We start from the raw sequence: 19,952 nt of genomic DNA, 5'->3' as shown, positions 1-19,952 counted from the left end.
CCCGTCCGTTTTCTCCCTTGGGCGGCCCAAAATTTTTTGTTCTTCTGGCACCATTTGTACCCTGATATTTCTCCTACTGTTCCTTGTTCCCTCTGAAGAATGAATGGGGGACGAGGGGAGATATTTAAGCCTTTGGCTGGTTGTCTTTGCCTCCTCCTGGTGGCCAGGTTTTGAATTCCCACAAGTAAGGAATGAAGCCGTGGACTCTCCTCATACAGATGGAAAGGAAAGGATCAGGTAAGCATAATTTATGTTTTTGTTTGGGTAAATCCTAGCGTTTGTTATACTTTTAAGTTTACCATCACTTTAATGCAAACTGAAGTTGGTTTCTAAAACTGCTTAGTCTGTTGGAAAAACAAACAAACAAAATATAATCATATCATTAGTGTGGTTTACACACAGAAATAAATAACTGGAATTGATGCTTAAATACAAAGACGTACAAATGGTTAGAAACGGCTTCAGTACAAGGTGTCAGAGAAATGAATGGGTTAAAGACCTATAATTAGTGACATAAAAGTATGTATTGTTAGATTAGTTTATGTATTGATTTATTTGTAATAATCACTGTTTTCTGTTGGATTAATCCGTTTTATTCACTTGAATCGATTTGCTACCAGTCATGAACTATACATGAGACCCCCTCCTTCTCTTTCTGTTTAGGCTCCTGTTACTGTGAAGATCACGCACAATACACGTCACTGTGTTTGCCAGTAAAGCAGAAACGTTATAATCATATCTGACAAATTCAGTTACTGAACAAGACAATGTCTGACAAGACCAAGAACCAAACCTCAGACCTTCCTGATACACACGGAGGTAAGCAGGACGTCACGTGCATGTCACCTGGTTTTGTCATCAGAATGGGATAATAATCAGTGAACTGATCACCATAAAGGCAGATAGCAGTCAGTAGTGAGCTGGTGATGTACAGAAGTTACTACTAAGCAGCATATAAAAACCTTTACCCTTGTTAACAACGCGATCAGCACCACATGCTCACGCTTAGTGTCAGTCTGTGCTTAAAGGGACAAGAAAGTCAAAATTAAACTTTTATGGTTCAGACAGAGCATATAATTGTAAGACGCTTTTAAATTCCCTTTTAGTATCAAATTTGTTAAGAAGAATATACACATACCCTCAGCAGCAGAAGCAGTGTACTACTGGGAGCTAGCTGGTGATTGGTGGCTTCACACAAATGCCTCTTGTCATTGGCTCACCAGATGTGTTCAGCTAGCTCCCAGTAATGCACTATTGCTCTGGACCTGCCAATAACTATAAGTTTAATCCCTTTGTAACAATTAAACACATAGTTATATGCAAGCAACAGTGCAATAATAAAATGCTGAAACATATAAGAGAATTTTCTTTTTGTACTATTTATTCCCCTTTTAAAATGGGGGCTAATTGGTAGATTGTACCCACTAATCACTGCTTCTGTTAGTGCTGAGATCAGCACCAGGTGCTTGCACGGGGTCTGATGTAATGTTAAAGGGACATGAAACCCAAACTTTGTCTTTTATGATTCAGATACAGCATACAATTCTAAACACATTTTTAATTTACTTAAATTATCTAATTGCTTCATTTTCTTGGTATCCTTTGTTGAAAAGCAGAAAGGTAACCTCAGGAGTCTGCAGCACTATATCAATATAACAAGAGCAGCAGATTGCAGCACTTTTTCCTGCCATGTAGTTCTCCAGACAAGTACACCCTACCTATCTAGATATCTCTTCAAGAAAGAATACCATGAAAACAAAGTAAAATTTATAATAGAAGTAAATTGGAAAAATGTTTAAAAGTGTATGATCTGTATGAATCACACTACTTAGTTCAATATCCCTTTAATTAACTGAGTAGGTTTTAATAAGGGTTTTAGGCACAGAGCTGTGTAGTTACTATTATGTTTATGTGGTGGTGTTGGTCACATACAGGGGGCACTAAATCAGGGGTTTAATAAGGTTTATAGTCACAGAGCTGTGTAGTTACTATAATGTGTATGTGGTGGTGTTGGTCACTTACAGGGAGCACTAAATCAGGGGTTTAATAAGGTTTATAGTCACAGAGCTGTGTAGTTACTATAATGTGTATGTGGTGGTGTTGGTCACATGCAGGGAGCACTAAATCAGGGGTTTAATAAGGTTTATAGACACAGAGCTGTGTAGTTACTATAATGTGTATGTGGTGTTGTTGGTCACATGCAGGGAGCACTAAATCAGGGGTTTAATAAAGTTTATAGGCACAGAGCTGTGTAGTTACTTTAATGTGTATGTGGTGTTGTTGGTAACATACAGGGAACACTAAATCAGGGGCTCTAATGAAGTTTCCTACCGTTATGGTCCCACTGCATTTAAATACTGTCATAGAGGTACGGTAGTTCATTACAGATTCACCTCATATGAGACCATAAATAACCATCACTATTTAGCATTAAAGGGACATTAAACCAATGGGCACAACTACAACACAACGGTCACTACTCACCATATTATTGGTTTTTCTTCCTTTGCCTGCAGCTCTCTTTAGAGCTTTACTCATATTTCACCTTTTTACAGGTGCTGAATGCTGTAGCGTTGCTCTTTAATACAGGGCAACGCCATATTGGAGATTTTTCACAACAGTATTGGGTGCTTCAGGTAATCACACAATACAGTGTGTGATGTTTTACTTTTTTTGCAGTTTTTATACACAGTGTAAAAGTTAAATAACTTGTATAAAATATAAAGCTCCAGGTTAGTCATACGCACTAACCCCAGGTATTTTATTATTATTCTTTATTTATAAAGCGCCAACAGATTCGGCAGCGCTGTCCATGGGTAACAAAGATAAAAGGACAGTACAATATGAGACACCAGACAAAATTTAACAGACAATTACAGGGGGAATTGGGAGCCCTGTTCCTGTGGGAACTTACAATCTAAATGGGTAGGAGGGTGAGAAACAGGAGGTGGAGACTGCAAAGGTGGGAATGATTTTAGTGTGGAGTTAGATGAGGGCAACTATTAGGCAAGTGGAGTTCATTAGTTACTGATTTGGTGATAGGCTTCCCTGAACAAGAAGGTCTTTAGGGAGCATTTAAAGAAGGAGAGGTTGGGGAAAAGTCTGACAGCTTGAAGAAGAGCATTCCAGAGGGTTGGTGCCACACAAGAGAAATCCTGTAGTCTAGTATGGGAGGAGGTGATGGTAGAAGAGGCAAGGAGGGAGTAGATTTTTTTTTGGATCTTAGCAGATGGGCTGGAGTATATTTGTTGATGAGTGAGGACAGGTAGGGGGGGGCTGCATTGGTAAGGGCTTTGTAGGTCAGAGTGAGAATTTTGAATTTAATTCTGCTGTGAATGGGGAGCCAGTGAAGGGACTCACAGAGGGGTGTAGCGGATACAGAGGGTCGGGAGAGGTGGATTAGCTTAGCAGAGGCATTTAGGATGGATTGAAGGGGGGAGAGGCGGGAGAGAGGAAGGGCAGTTAGTAGGTTGTTATAGTAGTCAAGACGGGAAATTACTAGGGAATTGAATAGCTGTTTAGTAGTTTCAGCACTCAGAAAAGGACGAATTTTGGAGATATTGTGTAGGTGGTTGCGACAGGATGAAGAGAGCGATTGGATGTGGGGTATGAAGGACAGATTGGAGTCAAGTGTAACTCCTAGGCAGCGGACTTTGGGTGATGGGGAGATAGTGGTGTCACCAACAGTGATAGTAAAGTTAGAAACTGGAGTAGAATTAGATTGGGGGATTAGAAGAAACTCAGTCTTGGACATGTGGATTTTTAGGTGGTGAGAGGCCATCCAGGAAGAAATGCCAGATTAGCAGTCGCTGATGTGGGAAAGGACAGAAGGAGAGAGTGCAAGGGTGGATAGGTAGATCTAAATATTATTAGCATAGAGGTGATAGTTGAATCCATAGCTACTGATAGGTTTACCCAGTGAGGAAGTATAAATAGAGAAGAGTATAGGGCCTAGAATAGAGCCTTGAGGTACTCCAACAGACAGAGGCAATGGAGAGGAGAAGTCGCCAGCAAAGGAGACAGAAAAGGACCTATTAGAGAAATAAGAGTGGATCCATGAGAGGGCGATGTCACAGAGCCCAAGGGAGCTGAGAGTCCGTAGGAGGAGGGGATAATCAACAGTGTCAAAGGCAGCAGACAGGTCAAGTAAGATAAGTATAGAATAGTAGCCATTGTTTTTAGTAGAAAGAAGATTGTTAGTAACATTGGTGAGGGCAGTCTCAGTTGAGTGTTGTGGACGGAAGCCAGATTGCAGTGGGTTAAGCAATGAGTTGGAGTATAAGAAGTGGGTTAGGCAATAGTTTTTCCACGACTTCTGAAGCTAGTGGAAGCAGTGATATGGGGCGGTAGTTTGCAGGAGAATTGGGGTCAAGGGAGGCTTTTTTGAGGATGGTGGTGACCTTTGCATGTTGAAAGGATGATGGAAATGAACCAGTATTAAGGGATCGGTTGAATATGTGAGTAAGAGCTGGGGTGAGGGTAGAAGACAGAGAAGGTATTAGATGTGATAGGGTCAAGTGGGCAGGTAGTGAGGAATATATTAGGGAACTCACTTCATTCTCAGTGGTTGGGGGAAGGTACTGAGAGTGGTGGAGGGGGTAACTGGGGGCGGAGAAGGAAGGTTGCAGTCTTGTGGTGGGATGTTACTTCGGATGGTAAGTGTTTTGTTGAAAAAGTAGTCTGCCAAGTCTTGAGCACTAAAGGCAGATGAAGGGGGTGGTGCAGGTGGGTAGAGGAGTGTGTTGAAAATGGAGAAGAGATGTTTAGGGTTTGAGGAGTGAGAAGATATGAGAGAAGAGAAGTACTTTTGCTTGACTAAGAGAAGGTCAGAGGAGTTAGAATAAAGAATGAACTTATAGTGTAGGAAATCGGGTTCAGAGCGGGAGCATTTTTGTAGATAGCGTGTTTGCTGAGAGTGCCAGGGCTATAGCTGACGACGTGGGGTTTTGCGTATTTGTGGAGGAGCAAGGGTGTCGAGTGCAGAGGAGAGAGTATTGTTATAGTGGTTTGTAGCAAGGTCAGGGCAGGATACCGTGGAAGTGTGGGGAAGACGTTTTTTAATAAGGTTAGAAAATTGGAGAGGATCCACAGTGTGCAGATATCTACAGGTGCAGAGGCAGGGGGGAGAAATAGGTTTAGCATGTACATTGAGATTATAGGTGAGCAGACGGTGGTCTCAGATGGGAAATGGGTGACAGGTGACATCAGAAGGGGAGCAGAGGTAGGAGAATACCAGATCAAGAGAGTGTCCATCGGGGTGAGTAGGGAATAGGATGGATTGTGAGAGACTAAAAGAGTTTGTGAGTGAGAGAGGTTTAGAGGCAGCAGGGGCAGATGGGTTATCAAAGGGGATGTTGAAGTCCCCTAGTATTAGTGCAGGTGTAATTTGTAGAGAGAAAGTGAGAAAGCCAGGCAGCAAAGTTGTCAAGGAATTGGGAGGTTGGTTGAGGGTGGGCGATAGATAACTGCCACCTTGAGGCAGAGGGGGGGAAAAAAAGGCGGATGCAGTGGACTTCAAAGGAGGAGAAGGAGAGAGATGGATGAGGATGCAGGTGCTGATAGGAGGGGGATAGTAAGATTCCAACGCCGCTACCATGTCTCTCACCTGGCCTAGGTCTATCGTTCTTAAATAAGCCCCATAGTACTGTGCTACTATAGAATCCTCAACTTCGATCAATAAACCATTTTACATCACTAATTTTGTTAATTCCCAAAGGGGAAAATGTATATGGAACCCAAAATGTTTCTTTCATGATTCAGATATTGATAAAATAAAGTTTGAAACAATGTTAGCAATTACCTTCAGGTGTTCGCTGCCAGCCCCAGTTCTCCCAGGCCATATATAGAAGGCACAAATGTAGCAAAAGTGGTGGCGCTGTGTCACTTCAAAGGGACTGAAGCTGCTCTTGTCCTCTGAGTATTCCTTCTCTTCTTACCTCTAAAATAAAAGCTTACAATAGTGTAGCAAGTTTCAAGCAGTATTCAGCACACCTGTAGATGGGTGTGACATGAAGAAGGTAGGCAGGGCTAAAAGCTAATCTATACATTAGAAGATACTGCTAGGCTACTACAATTTGTTTTGATACTGTTCTTAACTTATGCTCTTGATAGAGGCTATTGCAATAGCCGAAACGCGTTGAGCTGTATTTTAAATAAACCTTGAAGCTGCATCTGAAGACGTACGTTTGATGACTTTAATAAAGGCTGATTTTTTTTTTTTTTTTTCAAAAAGCTTTATTGGGTTATTCAAAAACAATACATAAATATCAGAAGTACAGAGTCACTAAAGTTATACAGGGATTATAGATTATGAATTCAATTTAACAGTGCATTATTATACCGTTCATTGATTCCCTTTGAATTGTTTTGCAAAGATCTACGTGGTGACTCTTATTCCCAATGCCCAACCGTAAACTCAACAAACAATGGCAATTATGGGTGTTATATTTTACACACAAGATAACTTTAATATTGACATAAATCAAAACCATCAACGTATGGCAGCTGTAATTATAGATAGAAAAGAAAGAAGAAAGGACAAAGAGAAAAAGAAGAAGAAAGAAAAAAAAAAGGGGGGGGAGGAGAGGGGAAGGAAAACATCTCAGTCTTGTGTAGGGGGAAAAGGACAGGTCAGGTGTGCGTCAAATAGGTTTGGTAAAGGCAAAAAGCACTAACTACCCTCTTGTGAGGGGTCTCCAGTATTCCGTCATGTATCCATAAATCTCTAGCTTATCATCTCTAAGGTACCTATATCTCTCTAGAGATAGGTATTTGTCTACCTGGTTTTCCCAGTCGCAGATCTCGGGGATGTTGGCAGATTTCCAATTTTTTGGGATTAGAGACTTAGCAGCATTAAGCATAAGAAAAAGTAAGTGTTTTTTAGGCTTTTCCAGTAGTTTAGGTAGGCCGTGGAAAAGCAGTAAGGTAGGATTCCTGCTTAGGGTAAGGTTAAGTTTAGAGTCCATAACATCTAGTATGGATTGCCAGAATGGCTTTATCAAATCGCAAGTCCACCAGACGTGTAGGATCGTGCCAGGTTCCCCGCACCCTCTCCAGCACCTCCCATCTGTTTTCTTGTAAAAATTTTTAATTCTAACAGGTGTTAAATACCAGCGTGACAGATACTTGTAATTGGATTCCAAGATCCTAGCGGATATGGAAGCTTTTTTATGATTGCTGAATATTTTCTGCCATTCTGCTTCAGTAAGGGTCTGGTCTAGCTCTTGATGCCACTGTCTTATGAATGTAGGTACGTGGGATTCTTTATGGGATGCTAGGAGTTTGTACATAATTGAGATCAAGTGCTTTGGAGGACGGGGCAATAGGCAAAGTGTCTCCAGGAGGGTGAGCTGTCTGGTTATGTTCTCTGCCCTTGCACGTGTTGAAAGGTAGTGTTGCAGCTGTGTGTGAAAATACCAAGAAATATTTAAACCTGAGTTATTCAGTTCTTCAAGGGTCTTAAGTTTCTTGTTTGTCAAAAGCCTGTGAAACATTGTTTGGTCTATTTGAGCTTTGCTCAAGTTCGTCTGGTGAGCGTTAGTAAATAAGATGTCAGGGTTGTGTATGAATGGCATTAGTGGGGAAGGGTTAGTAGAGATATGGGGATGTTCGGCAAGTGTTTTGTCCCATTGTTGGAAAAATTCCCTTAGAATGGGGTATTGATAGCTCATGTTAGGTCTATTTTTGTTGGAGATCCAACCCCACGTGCCTATGTTCTGTATTCCCAAGATAGAATTACCCACCTGCACCCAGGTTTTGTCCTGAGGATTGACACTGAACTCTACTTGGTGTTGGAGGGTGATGGCCTTCTTGTAAAGCAGGAGGTTTGGGATACCCTCCCAACCCTCCCTTGTCTTTGGGCAGGTAAAGAGTCTTTTTTGCAATGCGAGGCCTTGTTCCCCCCCATATGTAATCTTCCATGAGTCCCTGAAGCTTTAGTAGATACTGGGTGGGAAATGGGATGGGGAGAGTTTGTAAATAATATAATATTCGGGGGAGAATATTCATTTTGACGGCTCCTATCCTGCCCAGCCAGGAGAGTCTCTTATTTTTCCATGAAGAAAGGTCTCCCGAGATTGATGTGAATAAATTTGTGTAATTGGCCTCATAAAGGCTATGTGTTTTTGGTGTCAGCTGAATCCCCAAATATTTAAGTGTGTTAGTTTTAATACGTAATTTACAGATTTCTGGGATTTGGCACAGGACTGTTTGCGGTAGGTTTATATTCAGTATTTCATATTTCGTTTGATTTAAGTGGAAATTGGATACCCTACCGTAGTCCTCGAACTCCCTGAGGATTTCAGGAAGCGAGACCAGAGGGTTTGTCACTGAGAGGAGGATATCGTCCGCATAAAGTGACAGCTTATGTTCATGAGCGCCTATTTTTATCCCCCCAATTTTTTGGTTATCCCGTATTTTTTGTGCTAACGTTTCTATCGTAAGGGCAAACAACAGCGGCGACAGGGGACACCCCTGTCTAGTGCCGTTTGATATCCTAAAGGGGTCGGACAGTAAGTTGTTAATTTTAACCTGCGCTGTGGGTTCTGTGTAGAGGGAAAAGACCCTATGTATGAAGGAGTGACCAAAATTCATTTTTGACAAGACAGCTTTGAGAAAGGCCCAGTTGACCCTGTCAAAGGCCTTCTCGGCATCTGTGGAAACAAGTATGGATGGGATATTGTTTTGCTGTGCGTAATTGACCAGCAAGGCTGCCTTTATGGTATTGTCCCTAGCCTCTCGGCCTGGGACAAATCCCACTTGGTCGGGAGATATTAGTTGTGGGAGAAAATTATTCAATCGTGTGGCAAGGATTTTTGCGAAGATCTTTAGATCCACGTTCAAAAGGGATATGGGCCTAAAGTTTTCTGGGCGGTCTGGCGTCTTGCCCGGTTTGGGAATAGTGGTGACATGCGCCAAGAGCATAGAGGGTGGGAATCCCTGAGTCTTTCCTATCGAGTTAAACAGGGATGACAGGCGCGGTGAGAGAATATCTTTAAATAATTTGTAATATTTAGCGCTGAAACCGTCGGGGCCCGGGCTTTTGCCCGACGGTAGGTTATCTATAGTTTTGGTCACTTCTTCCACTGAAATGTCTGTCTCTAGACTCTCTTTCTCTGCATCGGTTAATTTAGGGAGAACCAAAGAGTTTAAGTATTGATCAATCGCGTTTATGTTTGTTTTTTGTGTGTCCTCCAGGGGAGGCCCACCTATGTCGTGTAAGTTGTAGAGGGACTGGTAGTATGATCTCAATACCTCCGCTATTGATGGGCTGTCTGTGCATTTCTGGTTGTATTGATTAAACATGGAATGTACATGTGATTTTAATTGCTTTCGTTTTAAAGCTCTTGCGAGCAATCTACCTGGCTTGTCCCCATATTCAAAATATTTCTGTTGTAATTTTAAGGCCATTTTCTGGTGGTCGGCGGAATGTATGTCCTGTACTTGCTTCCTAAGCTGTTGAAGTTCTAGTTGAACCTCTGTGTTTGTGGGCTTCCTCTTATGTTTATTTTCTAATTCCCTTATCTTAGAGATGAGTGATGTATATCTCAACCTGACTTGTTTTAATTGAAGGGCCTTCTGTTTGATTAGCTCCCCCCTAAGCACACATTTGTGCGCTTCCCAGACTATTTGATCTGACACCTCCCCGTTTTCATTGCATTGGAAGTATTCAGTCAGTGTGTTCGCTATGCTTGTTTTGATGGCTTGGTTACTGAGCATAAAGTCATCGAATCTCCAGATATATGGGCTATCTGGCCTCGAGGGCCATTTTAGTTTACAAGTTACTGGTGCGTGATCAGACCACGTCATCGGATGTATCTGGGAACTCGTGACTCCAGCCATTGTAGTCTGGTCAATGAAAAAATAGTCAATTCTAGTAAAAATATCTTGAGGGTGCGAGAAAAAGGTGTAGTCTCGTCTAAGAGGGTGCAAGATGCGCCATGCATCATGGACTGTCAGCTCCTCAAGTCTGGAATTGCACTGTCTGATGACTTTTTTTGGAATGGAGGTCAGCGCTCTGGATGTATCCAGAATAGGGTCGAGGGGAAGATTAAAGTCCCCTCCTAGGATAAGCGCTCCTTTACGCAGTTCTAGAATTTTGTTGGTAAGGGTTGACATAAATTTGTTCTGTCGCTGGTTTGGAAAATAGGCATTAGCAAAGGTGACCACCCTGTTGAACAGAGTGCCCACCAAAATCAAATACCGTCCGTCTGGGTCCCTCTCAAGATGAGTAAGGGCAAATGGGGATGAGTGTTTAAACATAATGCCCACCCCATTTTTCTTTGTAGGCCCTGAAGCAAAATAAGAGGTCGGGAATTTATGGGAGGTCCATGTCGGCTCCTTGCCCCTCCGGAAGTGCGTCTCTTGGATGAACAGTACATCACAATGTGTTCTAATGGCGTCCCTAATCAAGTGTGTTCTTTTTTGAGGGATATTCAATCCCTTAGCATTAATGGTCATCAGTGACAACTCGTGTGTTGTGTCAGTAGGCATTGTGGAAGGGGAGGAGGGTAGGGAAGGGGGGGGGGAGAGAAAAAGAAAAAAAAAAAAAAAAAAGGGGGGGGAGGGTGGTGGAAGAGAGAAGACAGAAAAAAGAGAAAAAGAGAAAGGAAATAGGATATGAGGACTAGAGTTCTAGTCTCGGAGTAAAGTATCCCTAAGTGGGAGAGATATAGACAAGGTCTACAGTATATAAATGCAGATTTTGTTATGGTCAACAATTAGTAAGACCCTATCTAATAGTTGCTAACTAATGAGTCAGCACAGTGGGAAAGAGAAAAAAAGATATGTAAATGTGGGATCAGTATCCCCACACCAGGTGCTACAAATAATAAAAAAAAATGTATTTATGAGGAGAATGTCGGAACTGCCCAATCTATCCGGAAGTCGGGATAAGCACCCGTCCTAGGGCTTCGGGAAAGATTGGAGACATTTCCCACCTTCCCAATTCTTATATTCATTACATTTAAACTCAGTGCGTTAAATACAACGAGAAAACTGTGACATTAACAATAACATTTAAATTAAGAAGGAAACATATTCAAACCCGGGATACAATGTCAGAAGGGCCTTCGTTCCCTGAAACTAGTAGAGGTGTTAGTTGGTAGAGGTAAATTTAGTGCTATTTTGCTAGTTAGCTCCTTAAAGTCGACTTGGCTTTCACAGTTGATAGGTGCCCCGTGTGACCTATAGCTAACAATCCCACCTAGAGGAGGTGCATGATTCTATGGGAGGTCATCGGACGTGTTTTCTAACTAATACCTAACCAGTTCTAGGTCCCTCCGTATGTAATTGGAGAGTTAAAAAGTTGTCGCTAGTTGTTTCGTGAAATGAGCCGTTTGCTAATCTGCTCAGAGTTATCTCCTATAGTAGTGCTAAGCTAGTGTGAATGGGAACCTCATCCTCCTAGTGGTGCTAAACAATGTTATCCCCAATGTTGTGATCCTTAGCCCCATCAAACTAACTCCTAATTTAGTGATCCCTTCCTTTACAGTAAATAAGCTAACATATTTTAAGAGCAAGGAAAAAAAAAAAAGGAATAGGGAACAAGGCAATACAACAACACAACAATACAATATGAAAGAGAACAGAAACAGTGCACTTATCTGGTTCCTCACAAGTCCACAGGGGTAGCTTCTTGCAGTACCCCAAGTACCTGCTAAAGTCTGTGATTGGTCTCATACAGTTTATCTGGCAGAAATAGTTTCTTGGCTGTTCTGGTTCCGTGATGTGACCATCTCTTCATTAGGGAGTGGGATGTCAATCCCCAGAGTTTTACAAAAGTCCCCCAGATCCAATTGTGTTCTATATACAGCTTGTTTACCATTACGAGAAGCAATTATGGATACTGGGAAACCCCATTTGTACTGAATCTTATGGGCCTGAAGTTGTCCGGTGATGAACCGAAGATCCCTCCTCTTTTGGAGTGTAATCTGGCTCAAATCTGAGAAGACTTGTATGGGGATTCCTGCATGGGTGAGGTCCTTGATGGCCCTTGCTTTTTGTGAAATTGCGTCCTTATCCTTATAACTGAGGAATTTGATGATAATATCTCTTGGGGGCGCCTTTGGGGAAGGTTTTGGGCGAAGGGCTCGATGAGCCCTCTCAAGCGGGATGTCTGATGAACTTGGTGTGCCCTTTATGGTCCGGAATAAATCCTGCAGGTAACCCTCCAAGGCAACATTGCTGACCGTTTCCGGAACGCCTCGGATTCGCAAGTTGTTCCTTCTTCCTCTGTTGTCCAGGTCCTCTACCCTGGACAACAGGAACTGTATGTCCTCCCCCTGTTCACAGGTGCGTTGAGAATTAGAAGTCACTTGGGCTTGTAGTGTCTCCTGCTGTTTTTCAAGTGTCTGCACCTGTTGACTTATCTGGTGAAAATCTTTCTTCATATCCCCAAATAAAGACCTCATCTCAGTCAAAACAGCATTGATATCTGCCTTAGAGGAAATTACACTAAGATCATTTCTGGTTAGCGGTTCTCTGGTTATAGGTTCAGGGTTAGAGTCCTCCTGGTCAGGTGCTGGGTCAGGGGTAATAGCTTCAAGGCCACTCATATCTGGACCTGAGTTTACCATCTTAATATAGTTGCTAAGATTACCACTTTTCAAGCCTTTGTCCCCCTTGGTGTTTTTCCTGCTTGACATGTTTGATAAAAAGAAGAATAGGTATCTCTCTTGTCTGTGTCTGCCTGCAGGCTCTTGTAGTGTTTAACTGTTAAGGAGCAGCATCAGGAGTTTTCAAACTGTGAGTGGTCCCCTGCTGGGTTTGCAATACAATCAATAAGGCCCTCTATATAATAATCTGACAGGGGGGATAATCTATTTTGACCGCCTCAGACTGTGTTGTTCTTGATGTGAAAGTTATTGTTTGGTGATCTTAAATGTCTCTTTTTTTCTCCCTTTCTCCTTCCTCCTTCAGTGTTATTGTGTTATTTTTAAGTTTTATGCAGGATGTAGCGATGAAGAGAGCAAAGCAGGGGCCTTCACGGGCAATATCTGGGACAGGTTATGCAGGTCAATGGTTTTAAAGGCTAATATGTCTCTGCCTTTTATTATTGTCCCCCCAGGGAATAGGCCTCTTATGCGCTGTGGTTACCTGCTGTAGTTCAGGGGCACGCTGTCATTACTGTGCCCTCAGTCGCTCCGCTCCCAAGTAGTTCGCTGTTGTGCAGATATGCAGATGCCGCCTAAGAGCTGCGGGCCCAGCGAGGCCCGATGGCGGTATGTGATCACGTCGTTTGCCGGGATCGGCGTATGTGGAGTCTGCCTGCCGCTCGGCGCGGTTGATGCTTTTTCTCTAGCTTCTTCTGAGCCCCCGCTAAGTGCGTGAGTCTCGCCGGATCCAAGCAGTGCAGTGTTCGTGACAGGCTGCGCTAGGGCACTAGGCCTCAGGTGAGCGGGCAAGGCGCGATGAGAATCAGTCTCACCAAGCAGCTGTACAGTCCATGATACCCCTATATGATGCCGGGTGCTCCCGCTGGGTAATTTGTAAAATGTGAGTTATTTTTGGGCAGTTTCTCTCCCTACATAATATAAAGCACCTAGTGTGGGGCTTAAGAGCCAGGGTTTATGCGGCCAGGCTCCGCCCCCCAATAAAGGCTGATTTTTAACTGAAATCGTGTGAGTATGCTCTGAATATGCGCCACCATACTGCTTTAAACTTGCTACACTGTTGTAAGCTTTTATTTTGGAGGTGAGAAGAGCAGGAATACTCTGAGCATGATTCAGATAGCCCATGCGATTTTAAACAACGTTGTAATTTACTTCTATTATTAATTTGTCTTCGTTCTTTTTGTATCGTTTGCTGAAAAACAAGGACGTAAGCTCAGGAGCACTATATGGCAGCAGTTTTGTAAGAATGTTATACATTTGCAAGAGCACTAGATGGCAGCACTATTTTCTGCCGTATAGTGCTCCAGATGCCTACCTAGGTATTTCTACAGCACAGAATATCATGGGAACAAAGCAAATTTGATTATAGAAGTAAACTGGAAACATTTTAAAATTGTATTCTCTGGGGCATATTTATCAAGCGCCTGTCAGGAGCTTGATGAAGGCTCGCCAGAAACACAAGTTATGAAGCAGCGGTCTAAAGACCGCTGCTCCATAACCTGTCCGCCTGCTCTGAGGCAGCGGACAGAAATCGGCAGAAATCAACCCGATCGAATGCGATCGGGTTGATTGACACCCCATGCTAGCAGCCGATTGGCCGTGAATCTGCAGGGGGCGGTATTGCACCTGCAGGTCACCAGAACTGCTGGTGCAATGATAAATGCTGAGAGTGTATGCTGCCGGCATTTATCGATGTGCAGCGGACATAATCCGCAATATCGGATCATGTCCGCTCGCACAATAATTCGGCCCCTCTGTCTGAATCAAAAGAAAACCGCTTTGTAGAGAGCAGCAGACACAGCAGGATGTCAACAATTAAACATGTTATAGGGTCACGGATACATTTACACTGACATTTATATAGATAGGCAGTATTATTAAGGTATGCTTAGATGCACTCTCTATATATGAGAGCAGTACTTGTCATGCACAGGAGTGTGCTGTATATATGGCAGCAGTGATTGTCATGAGAGCATACTGAGGTATGCACAGGCGCATGCTCTATATGAGGCAGCAGTGTTTGTCATGAGAGCATACTGAGGTAGGTACAGGAGCGTGCTGTGTATATATAGCAGCAGTGCTTGTCATGAGAGCATACTGAGGTAGGTACAGGATCATGCTCTATATGAGGCAGCAGTGTTTGTCATGAGAGCATACAGAGGTAGGTACAGGAGCGTGCTGTATATATAGCAGCAGTGCTTGTCATGAGAGCATACTGAGGTAGGCACAGGAGGTTGCTGTATATATGTCATCAGTGCTTGTCATGAGAGCATACTGGGGTAGGCACAGTAGTGTGCTGTATATATGGCAGCAGTACTTGTCATGAGAGCATACTGAGGTAGGCACAGGAGGTTGCTGTATATATGGTAGCAGTGCTTGTCATGAGAGCATACTGAGGTAGGCACAGGAGCGTGCTGTATATATAGCAGCAGTGCTTGTCATGAGAGCATACTGAGGTAGGCACAGGAGGTTGCTGTATATATAGCAGCAGTGCTTGTGATGAGATCATACTGAGGTAGGCACAGGAGTGTGCTGTATATATGGCAGCAGTGCTTGTCATGAGAGCAAACTGAGGTAGGCACAGTAGTGTGCTGTATATATGGCAGCAGTGCTTGTCATGAGAGCATACTGAGGTAGGCACAGGAGCGTGCTTTATATATAGCAGCAGTGCTTGTCATGAGAGCATACTGAGGTAGGCACAGGAGTGTGCTGTATATATAGCAGCAGTGTTTGTCATGAGAGCATACTGAGGTAGGCACAGGAGCGTGCTGTATATATGGCAGCAGTGCTTGTCATGAGAGCATACTGAGGTAGGTACAGGAGTGTGCAGTATATATGGCAGCAGTGCTTGTCATGAGAGCATACTGAGGTAGACACAGGAGCGTGCTGTATATATAGCAGCAGTGCTTGTCATGAGAGTATACTGAGGTAGGTACAGGAGTATGCTGTGTATATATAGCAGTAGTGCTTGTCATGAGAGCATACTGAGGTAGGTACAGGAGTGTGCTGTATATATAGCAGTAGTGCTTGTCATGAGACCATACTGAGGTAGACACAGGAGTGTGCTGTATATATGGCAGCAGTGCTTGTCATGAGAGCATACTGAGGTAGGCACAGGAGCGTGCTGTATATATGGCAGCAGTACTTGTCATGAGAGCATACTGAGGTAGGCACAGGAGCGTGCTGTATATATGGCAGCAGTACTTGTCATGAGAGCATACTGAGGTAGGCACAGGAGGTTGCTGTATATATGGTAGCAGTGCTTGTCATGAGAGCATACTGAGGTAGGCACAGGAGTGTACTGTGTATATATAGCAGTACTGCTTGTCATGAGAGCATACTGAGGTAGGCACAGGAGTGTGCTGTATATATGGTAGCAGTGCTTGTCATGAGAGCATACTGAGGTAGGCACAGGAGTGTGCTGTATATATAGCAGCAGTGCTTGTCATGAGAGCATACTGAGGTAGGCACAGGAGTGTGCTGTATATATAGCAGCAGTGCTTGTCATGAGAGCATACTGAGGTAGGTACAGGAGCGTGCTGTATATATAGCAGCAGTGCTTGTCATGAGAGCATACTGAGGTAGGCACAGGAGTATGCTGTATATATAGCAGTAGTGCTTGTCATGAGAGCATACGGAGGTAGACACAGGAGTGTGCTGTATATATGGCAGCAGTACTTGTCATGAGAGCGTACTGAGGTAGGCACAGGAGGTTGCTGTATATATGGTAGCAGTGCTTGTCATGAGAGCATACTGAGGTAGGCACAGGAGTGTGCTGTATAAATAGCAGCAGAGCTTGTCATGAGAGCATACTGAGGTAGGCACAGGAGGTTGCTGTATATATAGCAGCAGTGCTTGTGATGAGATCATACTGAGGTAGGCACAGGAGTGTGCTGTATATATGGCAGCAGTGCTTGTCATGAGAGCAAACTGAGGTAGGCACAGTAGTGTGCTGTATATATGGCAGCAGTGCTTGTCATGAGAGCATACTGAGGTAGGCACAGGAGCGTGCTTTATATATAGCAGCAGTGCTTGTCATGAGAGCATACTGAGGTAGGCACAGGAGTGTGCTGTATATATAGCAGCAGTGTTTGTCATGAGAGCATACTGAGGTAGGCACAGGAGCGTGCTGTATATATGGCAGCAGTGCTTGTCATGAGAGCATACTGAGGTAGGTACAGGAGTGTGCAGTATATATGGCAGCAGTGCTTGTCATGAGAGCATACTGAGGTAGACACAGGAGCGTGCTGTATATATAGCAGCAGTGCTTGTCATGAGAGTATACTGAGGTAGGTACAGGAGTATGCTGTGTATATATAGCAGTAGTGCTTGTCATGAGAGCATACTGAGGTAGGTACAGGAGTGTGCTGTATATATAGCAGTAGTGCTTGTCATGAGACCATACTGAGGTAGACACAGGAGTGTGCTGTATATATGGCAGCAGTGCTTGTCATGAGAGCATACTGAGGTAGGCACAGGAGCGTGCTGTATATATGGCAGCAGTACTTGTCATGAGAGCATACTGAGGTAGGCACAGGAGGTTGCTGTATATATGGTAGCAGTGCTTGTCATGAGAGCATACTGAGGTAGGCACAGGAGTGTGCTGTGTATATATAGCAGTAGTGCTTGTCATGAGAGCATACTGAGGTAGGCACAGGAGTGTGCTGTATATATGGTAGCAGTGCTTGTCATGAGAGCATACTGAGGTAGGCACAGGAGTGTGCTGTATATATAGCAGCAGTGCTTGTCATGAGAGCATACTGAGGTAGGCACAGGAGTGTGCTGTATATATAGCAGCAGTGCTTGTCATGAGAGCATACTGAGGTAGGCACAGGAGTATGCTGTATATATAGCAGTAGTGCTTGTCATGAGAGCATACGGAGGTAGACACAGGAGTGTGCTGTATATATGGCAGCAGTACTTGTCATGAGAGCGTACTGAGGTAGGCACAGGAGGTTGCTGTATATATGGTAGCAGTGCTTGTCATGAGAGCATACTGAGGTAGGCACAGGAGTGTGCTGTATAAATAGCAGCAGAGCTTGTCATGAGAGCATACTGAGGTAGGTACAGGAGTGTGCTGTATATATAGCAGCAGTGCTTGTCATGAGAGCATACTGAGGTAGGCACAGGAGTGTGCTTTATATATGGCAGTAGTATTTATCATGAGAGCATACTGAGGTAGGTACAGGAGCGTGCTGTATATATGGTAGCAGTGCTTATCATGAGAGCATACTGAGGTAGGCACAGTAGTGTGCTGTATATATAGCAGCAGTGCTTGTCATGAGAGCATACTGAGGTAGGCACAGGAGTGTGTTGTATATATAGCAGCAGTGCTTGTCATGAGAGCATACTGAGGTAGGCACAGGAGCGTGCTGTATATATGGTAGCAGTGCTTATCATGAGAGCATACTGAGGTAGGTACAGGAGCGTGCTGTATATATGGTAGCAGTGCTTATCATGAGAGCATACTGAGGTAGGCACAGTAGTGTGCTGTGTATATATAGCAGGAGTTTGCTGTATTTATGGTAGCAGTGCTTGTCATGAGAGCATACTGAGGTAGGCACAGGAGCGTGCTGTATATATAGCAGCAGTGCTTGTCATGAGAGCATACTGAGGTAGGCACAGGAGCGTGCTGTATATATGGCAGCAGTGTTTGTCATGAGAGCATACTGAGGTAGGCACAGGAGTGTGCTTTATATATGGCAGCAGTGTTTGTCATGAGAGCATACTGAGGTAGGCACAGGAGTGTGCTGTATATATAGCAGCAGTGCTTGTCATGAGAGCATACTGAGGTAGGCATAGGAGTGTGCTGGATATATAGTAGCAGTGCTTGTCATGAGAGCATACTGAGGTAGGCACAGGCGTGTGCTGTTTATATGGTAACAGTCCTTGTCATAAGAGCATACTGAGCTAGACTGAGGAAGAGCATTGCTTGTCATGAGAGCATACTGAGGTAGGCACAGGCGTGTGCTGTATATATAGTAGCAGTGCTTGTCATGAGAGCATACTGAGGTAGGCACAGGCGTGTGCTGTATATATGGCAGCAGTGCTTGTCATGAGAGCAAACTGAGGTAGGCACAGTAGTGTGCTGTATATATGGCAGCAGTGCTTGTCATGAGAGCATACTGAGGTAGGCACAGGAGCGTGCTTTATATATAGCAGCAGTGCTTGTCATGAGAGCATACTGAGGTAGGCACAGGAGTGTGCTGTATATATAGCAGCAGTGTTTGTCATGAGAGCATACTGAGGTAGGCACAGGAGCGTGCTGTATATATGGCAGCAGTGCTTGTCATGAGAGCATACTGAGGTAGGTACAGGAGTGTGCAGTATATATGGCAGCAGTGCTTGTCATGAGAGCATACTGAGGTAGACACAGGAGCGTGCTGTATATATAGCAGCAGTGCTTGTCATGAGAGTATACTGAGGTAGGTACAGGAGTATGCTGTGTATATATAGCAGTAGTGCTTGTCATGAGAGCATACTGAGGTAGGTACAGGAGTGTGCTGTATATATGGCAGCAGTACTTGTCATGAGAGCATACTGAGGTAGGCACAGGAGGTTGCTGTATATATGGTAGCAGTGCTTGTCATGAGAGCATACTGAGGTAGGCACAGGAGTGTGCTGTGTATATATAGCAGTAGTGCTTGTCATGAGAGCATACTGAGGTAGGCACAGGAGTGTGCTGTATATATGGTAGCAGTGCTTGTCATGAGAGCATACTGAGGTAGGCACAGGAGTGTGCTGTATATATAGCAGCAGTGCTTGTCATGAGAGCATACTGAGGTAGGCACAGGAGTGTGCTGTATATATAGCAGCAGTGCTTGTCATGAGAGCATACTGAGGTAGGTACAGGAGCGTGCTGTATATATAGCAGCAGTGCTTGTCATGAGAGCATACTGAGGTAGGCACAGGAGTATGCTGTATATATAGCAGTAGTGCTTGTCATGAGAGCATACGGAGGTAGACACAGGAGTGTGCTGTATATATGGCAGCAGTACTTGTCATGAGAGCGTACTGAGGTAGGCACAGGAGGTTGCTGTATATATGGTAGCAGTGCTTGTCATGAGAGCATACTGAGGTAGGCACAGGAGTGTGCTGTATAAATAGCAGCAGAGCTTGTCATGAGAGCATACTGAGGTAGGTACAGGAGTGTGCTGTATATATAGCAGCAGTGCTTGTCATGAGAGCATACTGAGGTAGGCACAGGAGCGTGCTGTATATATGGCAGTAGTATTTATCATGAGAGCATACTGAGGTAGGTACAGGAGCGTGCTGTATATATGGTAGCAGTGCTTATCATGAGAGCATACTGAGGTAGGCACAGTAGTGTGCTGTATATAT

General features: G+C 43.9%; 1 protein-coding gene across 5 annotated transcripts in view; it reads left to right on the top strand.

Annotated features, from left to right (window-relative positions):
* Positions 1–19,952, top strand: part of LOC128657258 (gastrula zinc finger protein XlCGF26.1-like) — a 438,901-nt gene that overhangs the window by 282,519 nt on the left and 136,430 nt on the right. For 3 of the 5 annotated variants that reach the window (XM_053711534.1, XM_053711533.1, XM_053711532.1), the window contains exon 2: positions 664–819. The exons of the other annotated variants lie outside the window; for them this stretch is intronic. In XM_053711534.1, the coding sequence (XP_053567509.1) occupies positions 768–819 (52 nt within the window). In that variant the 5' untranslated portion in view covers positions 664–767. The remainder of the gene's footprint in view (positions 1–663; positions 820–19,952) is intronic. 5 annotated transcript variants of the gene reach the window in all.

This window comes from Bombina bombina, chromosome 4, assembly GCF_027579735.1.
Source record: "Bombina bombina isolate aBomBom1 chromosome 4, aBomBom1.pri, whole genome shotgun sequence".
NCBI lineage: Eukaryota > Metazoa > Chordata > Amphibia > Anura > Bombinatoridae > Bombina > Bombina bombina.
The sequence above is the reverse complement of the archived record's forward strand: the minus strand, read 5'-3'. Positions and strand labels throughout refer to the sequence as shown.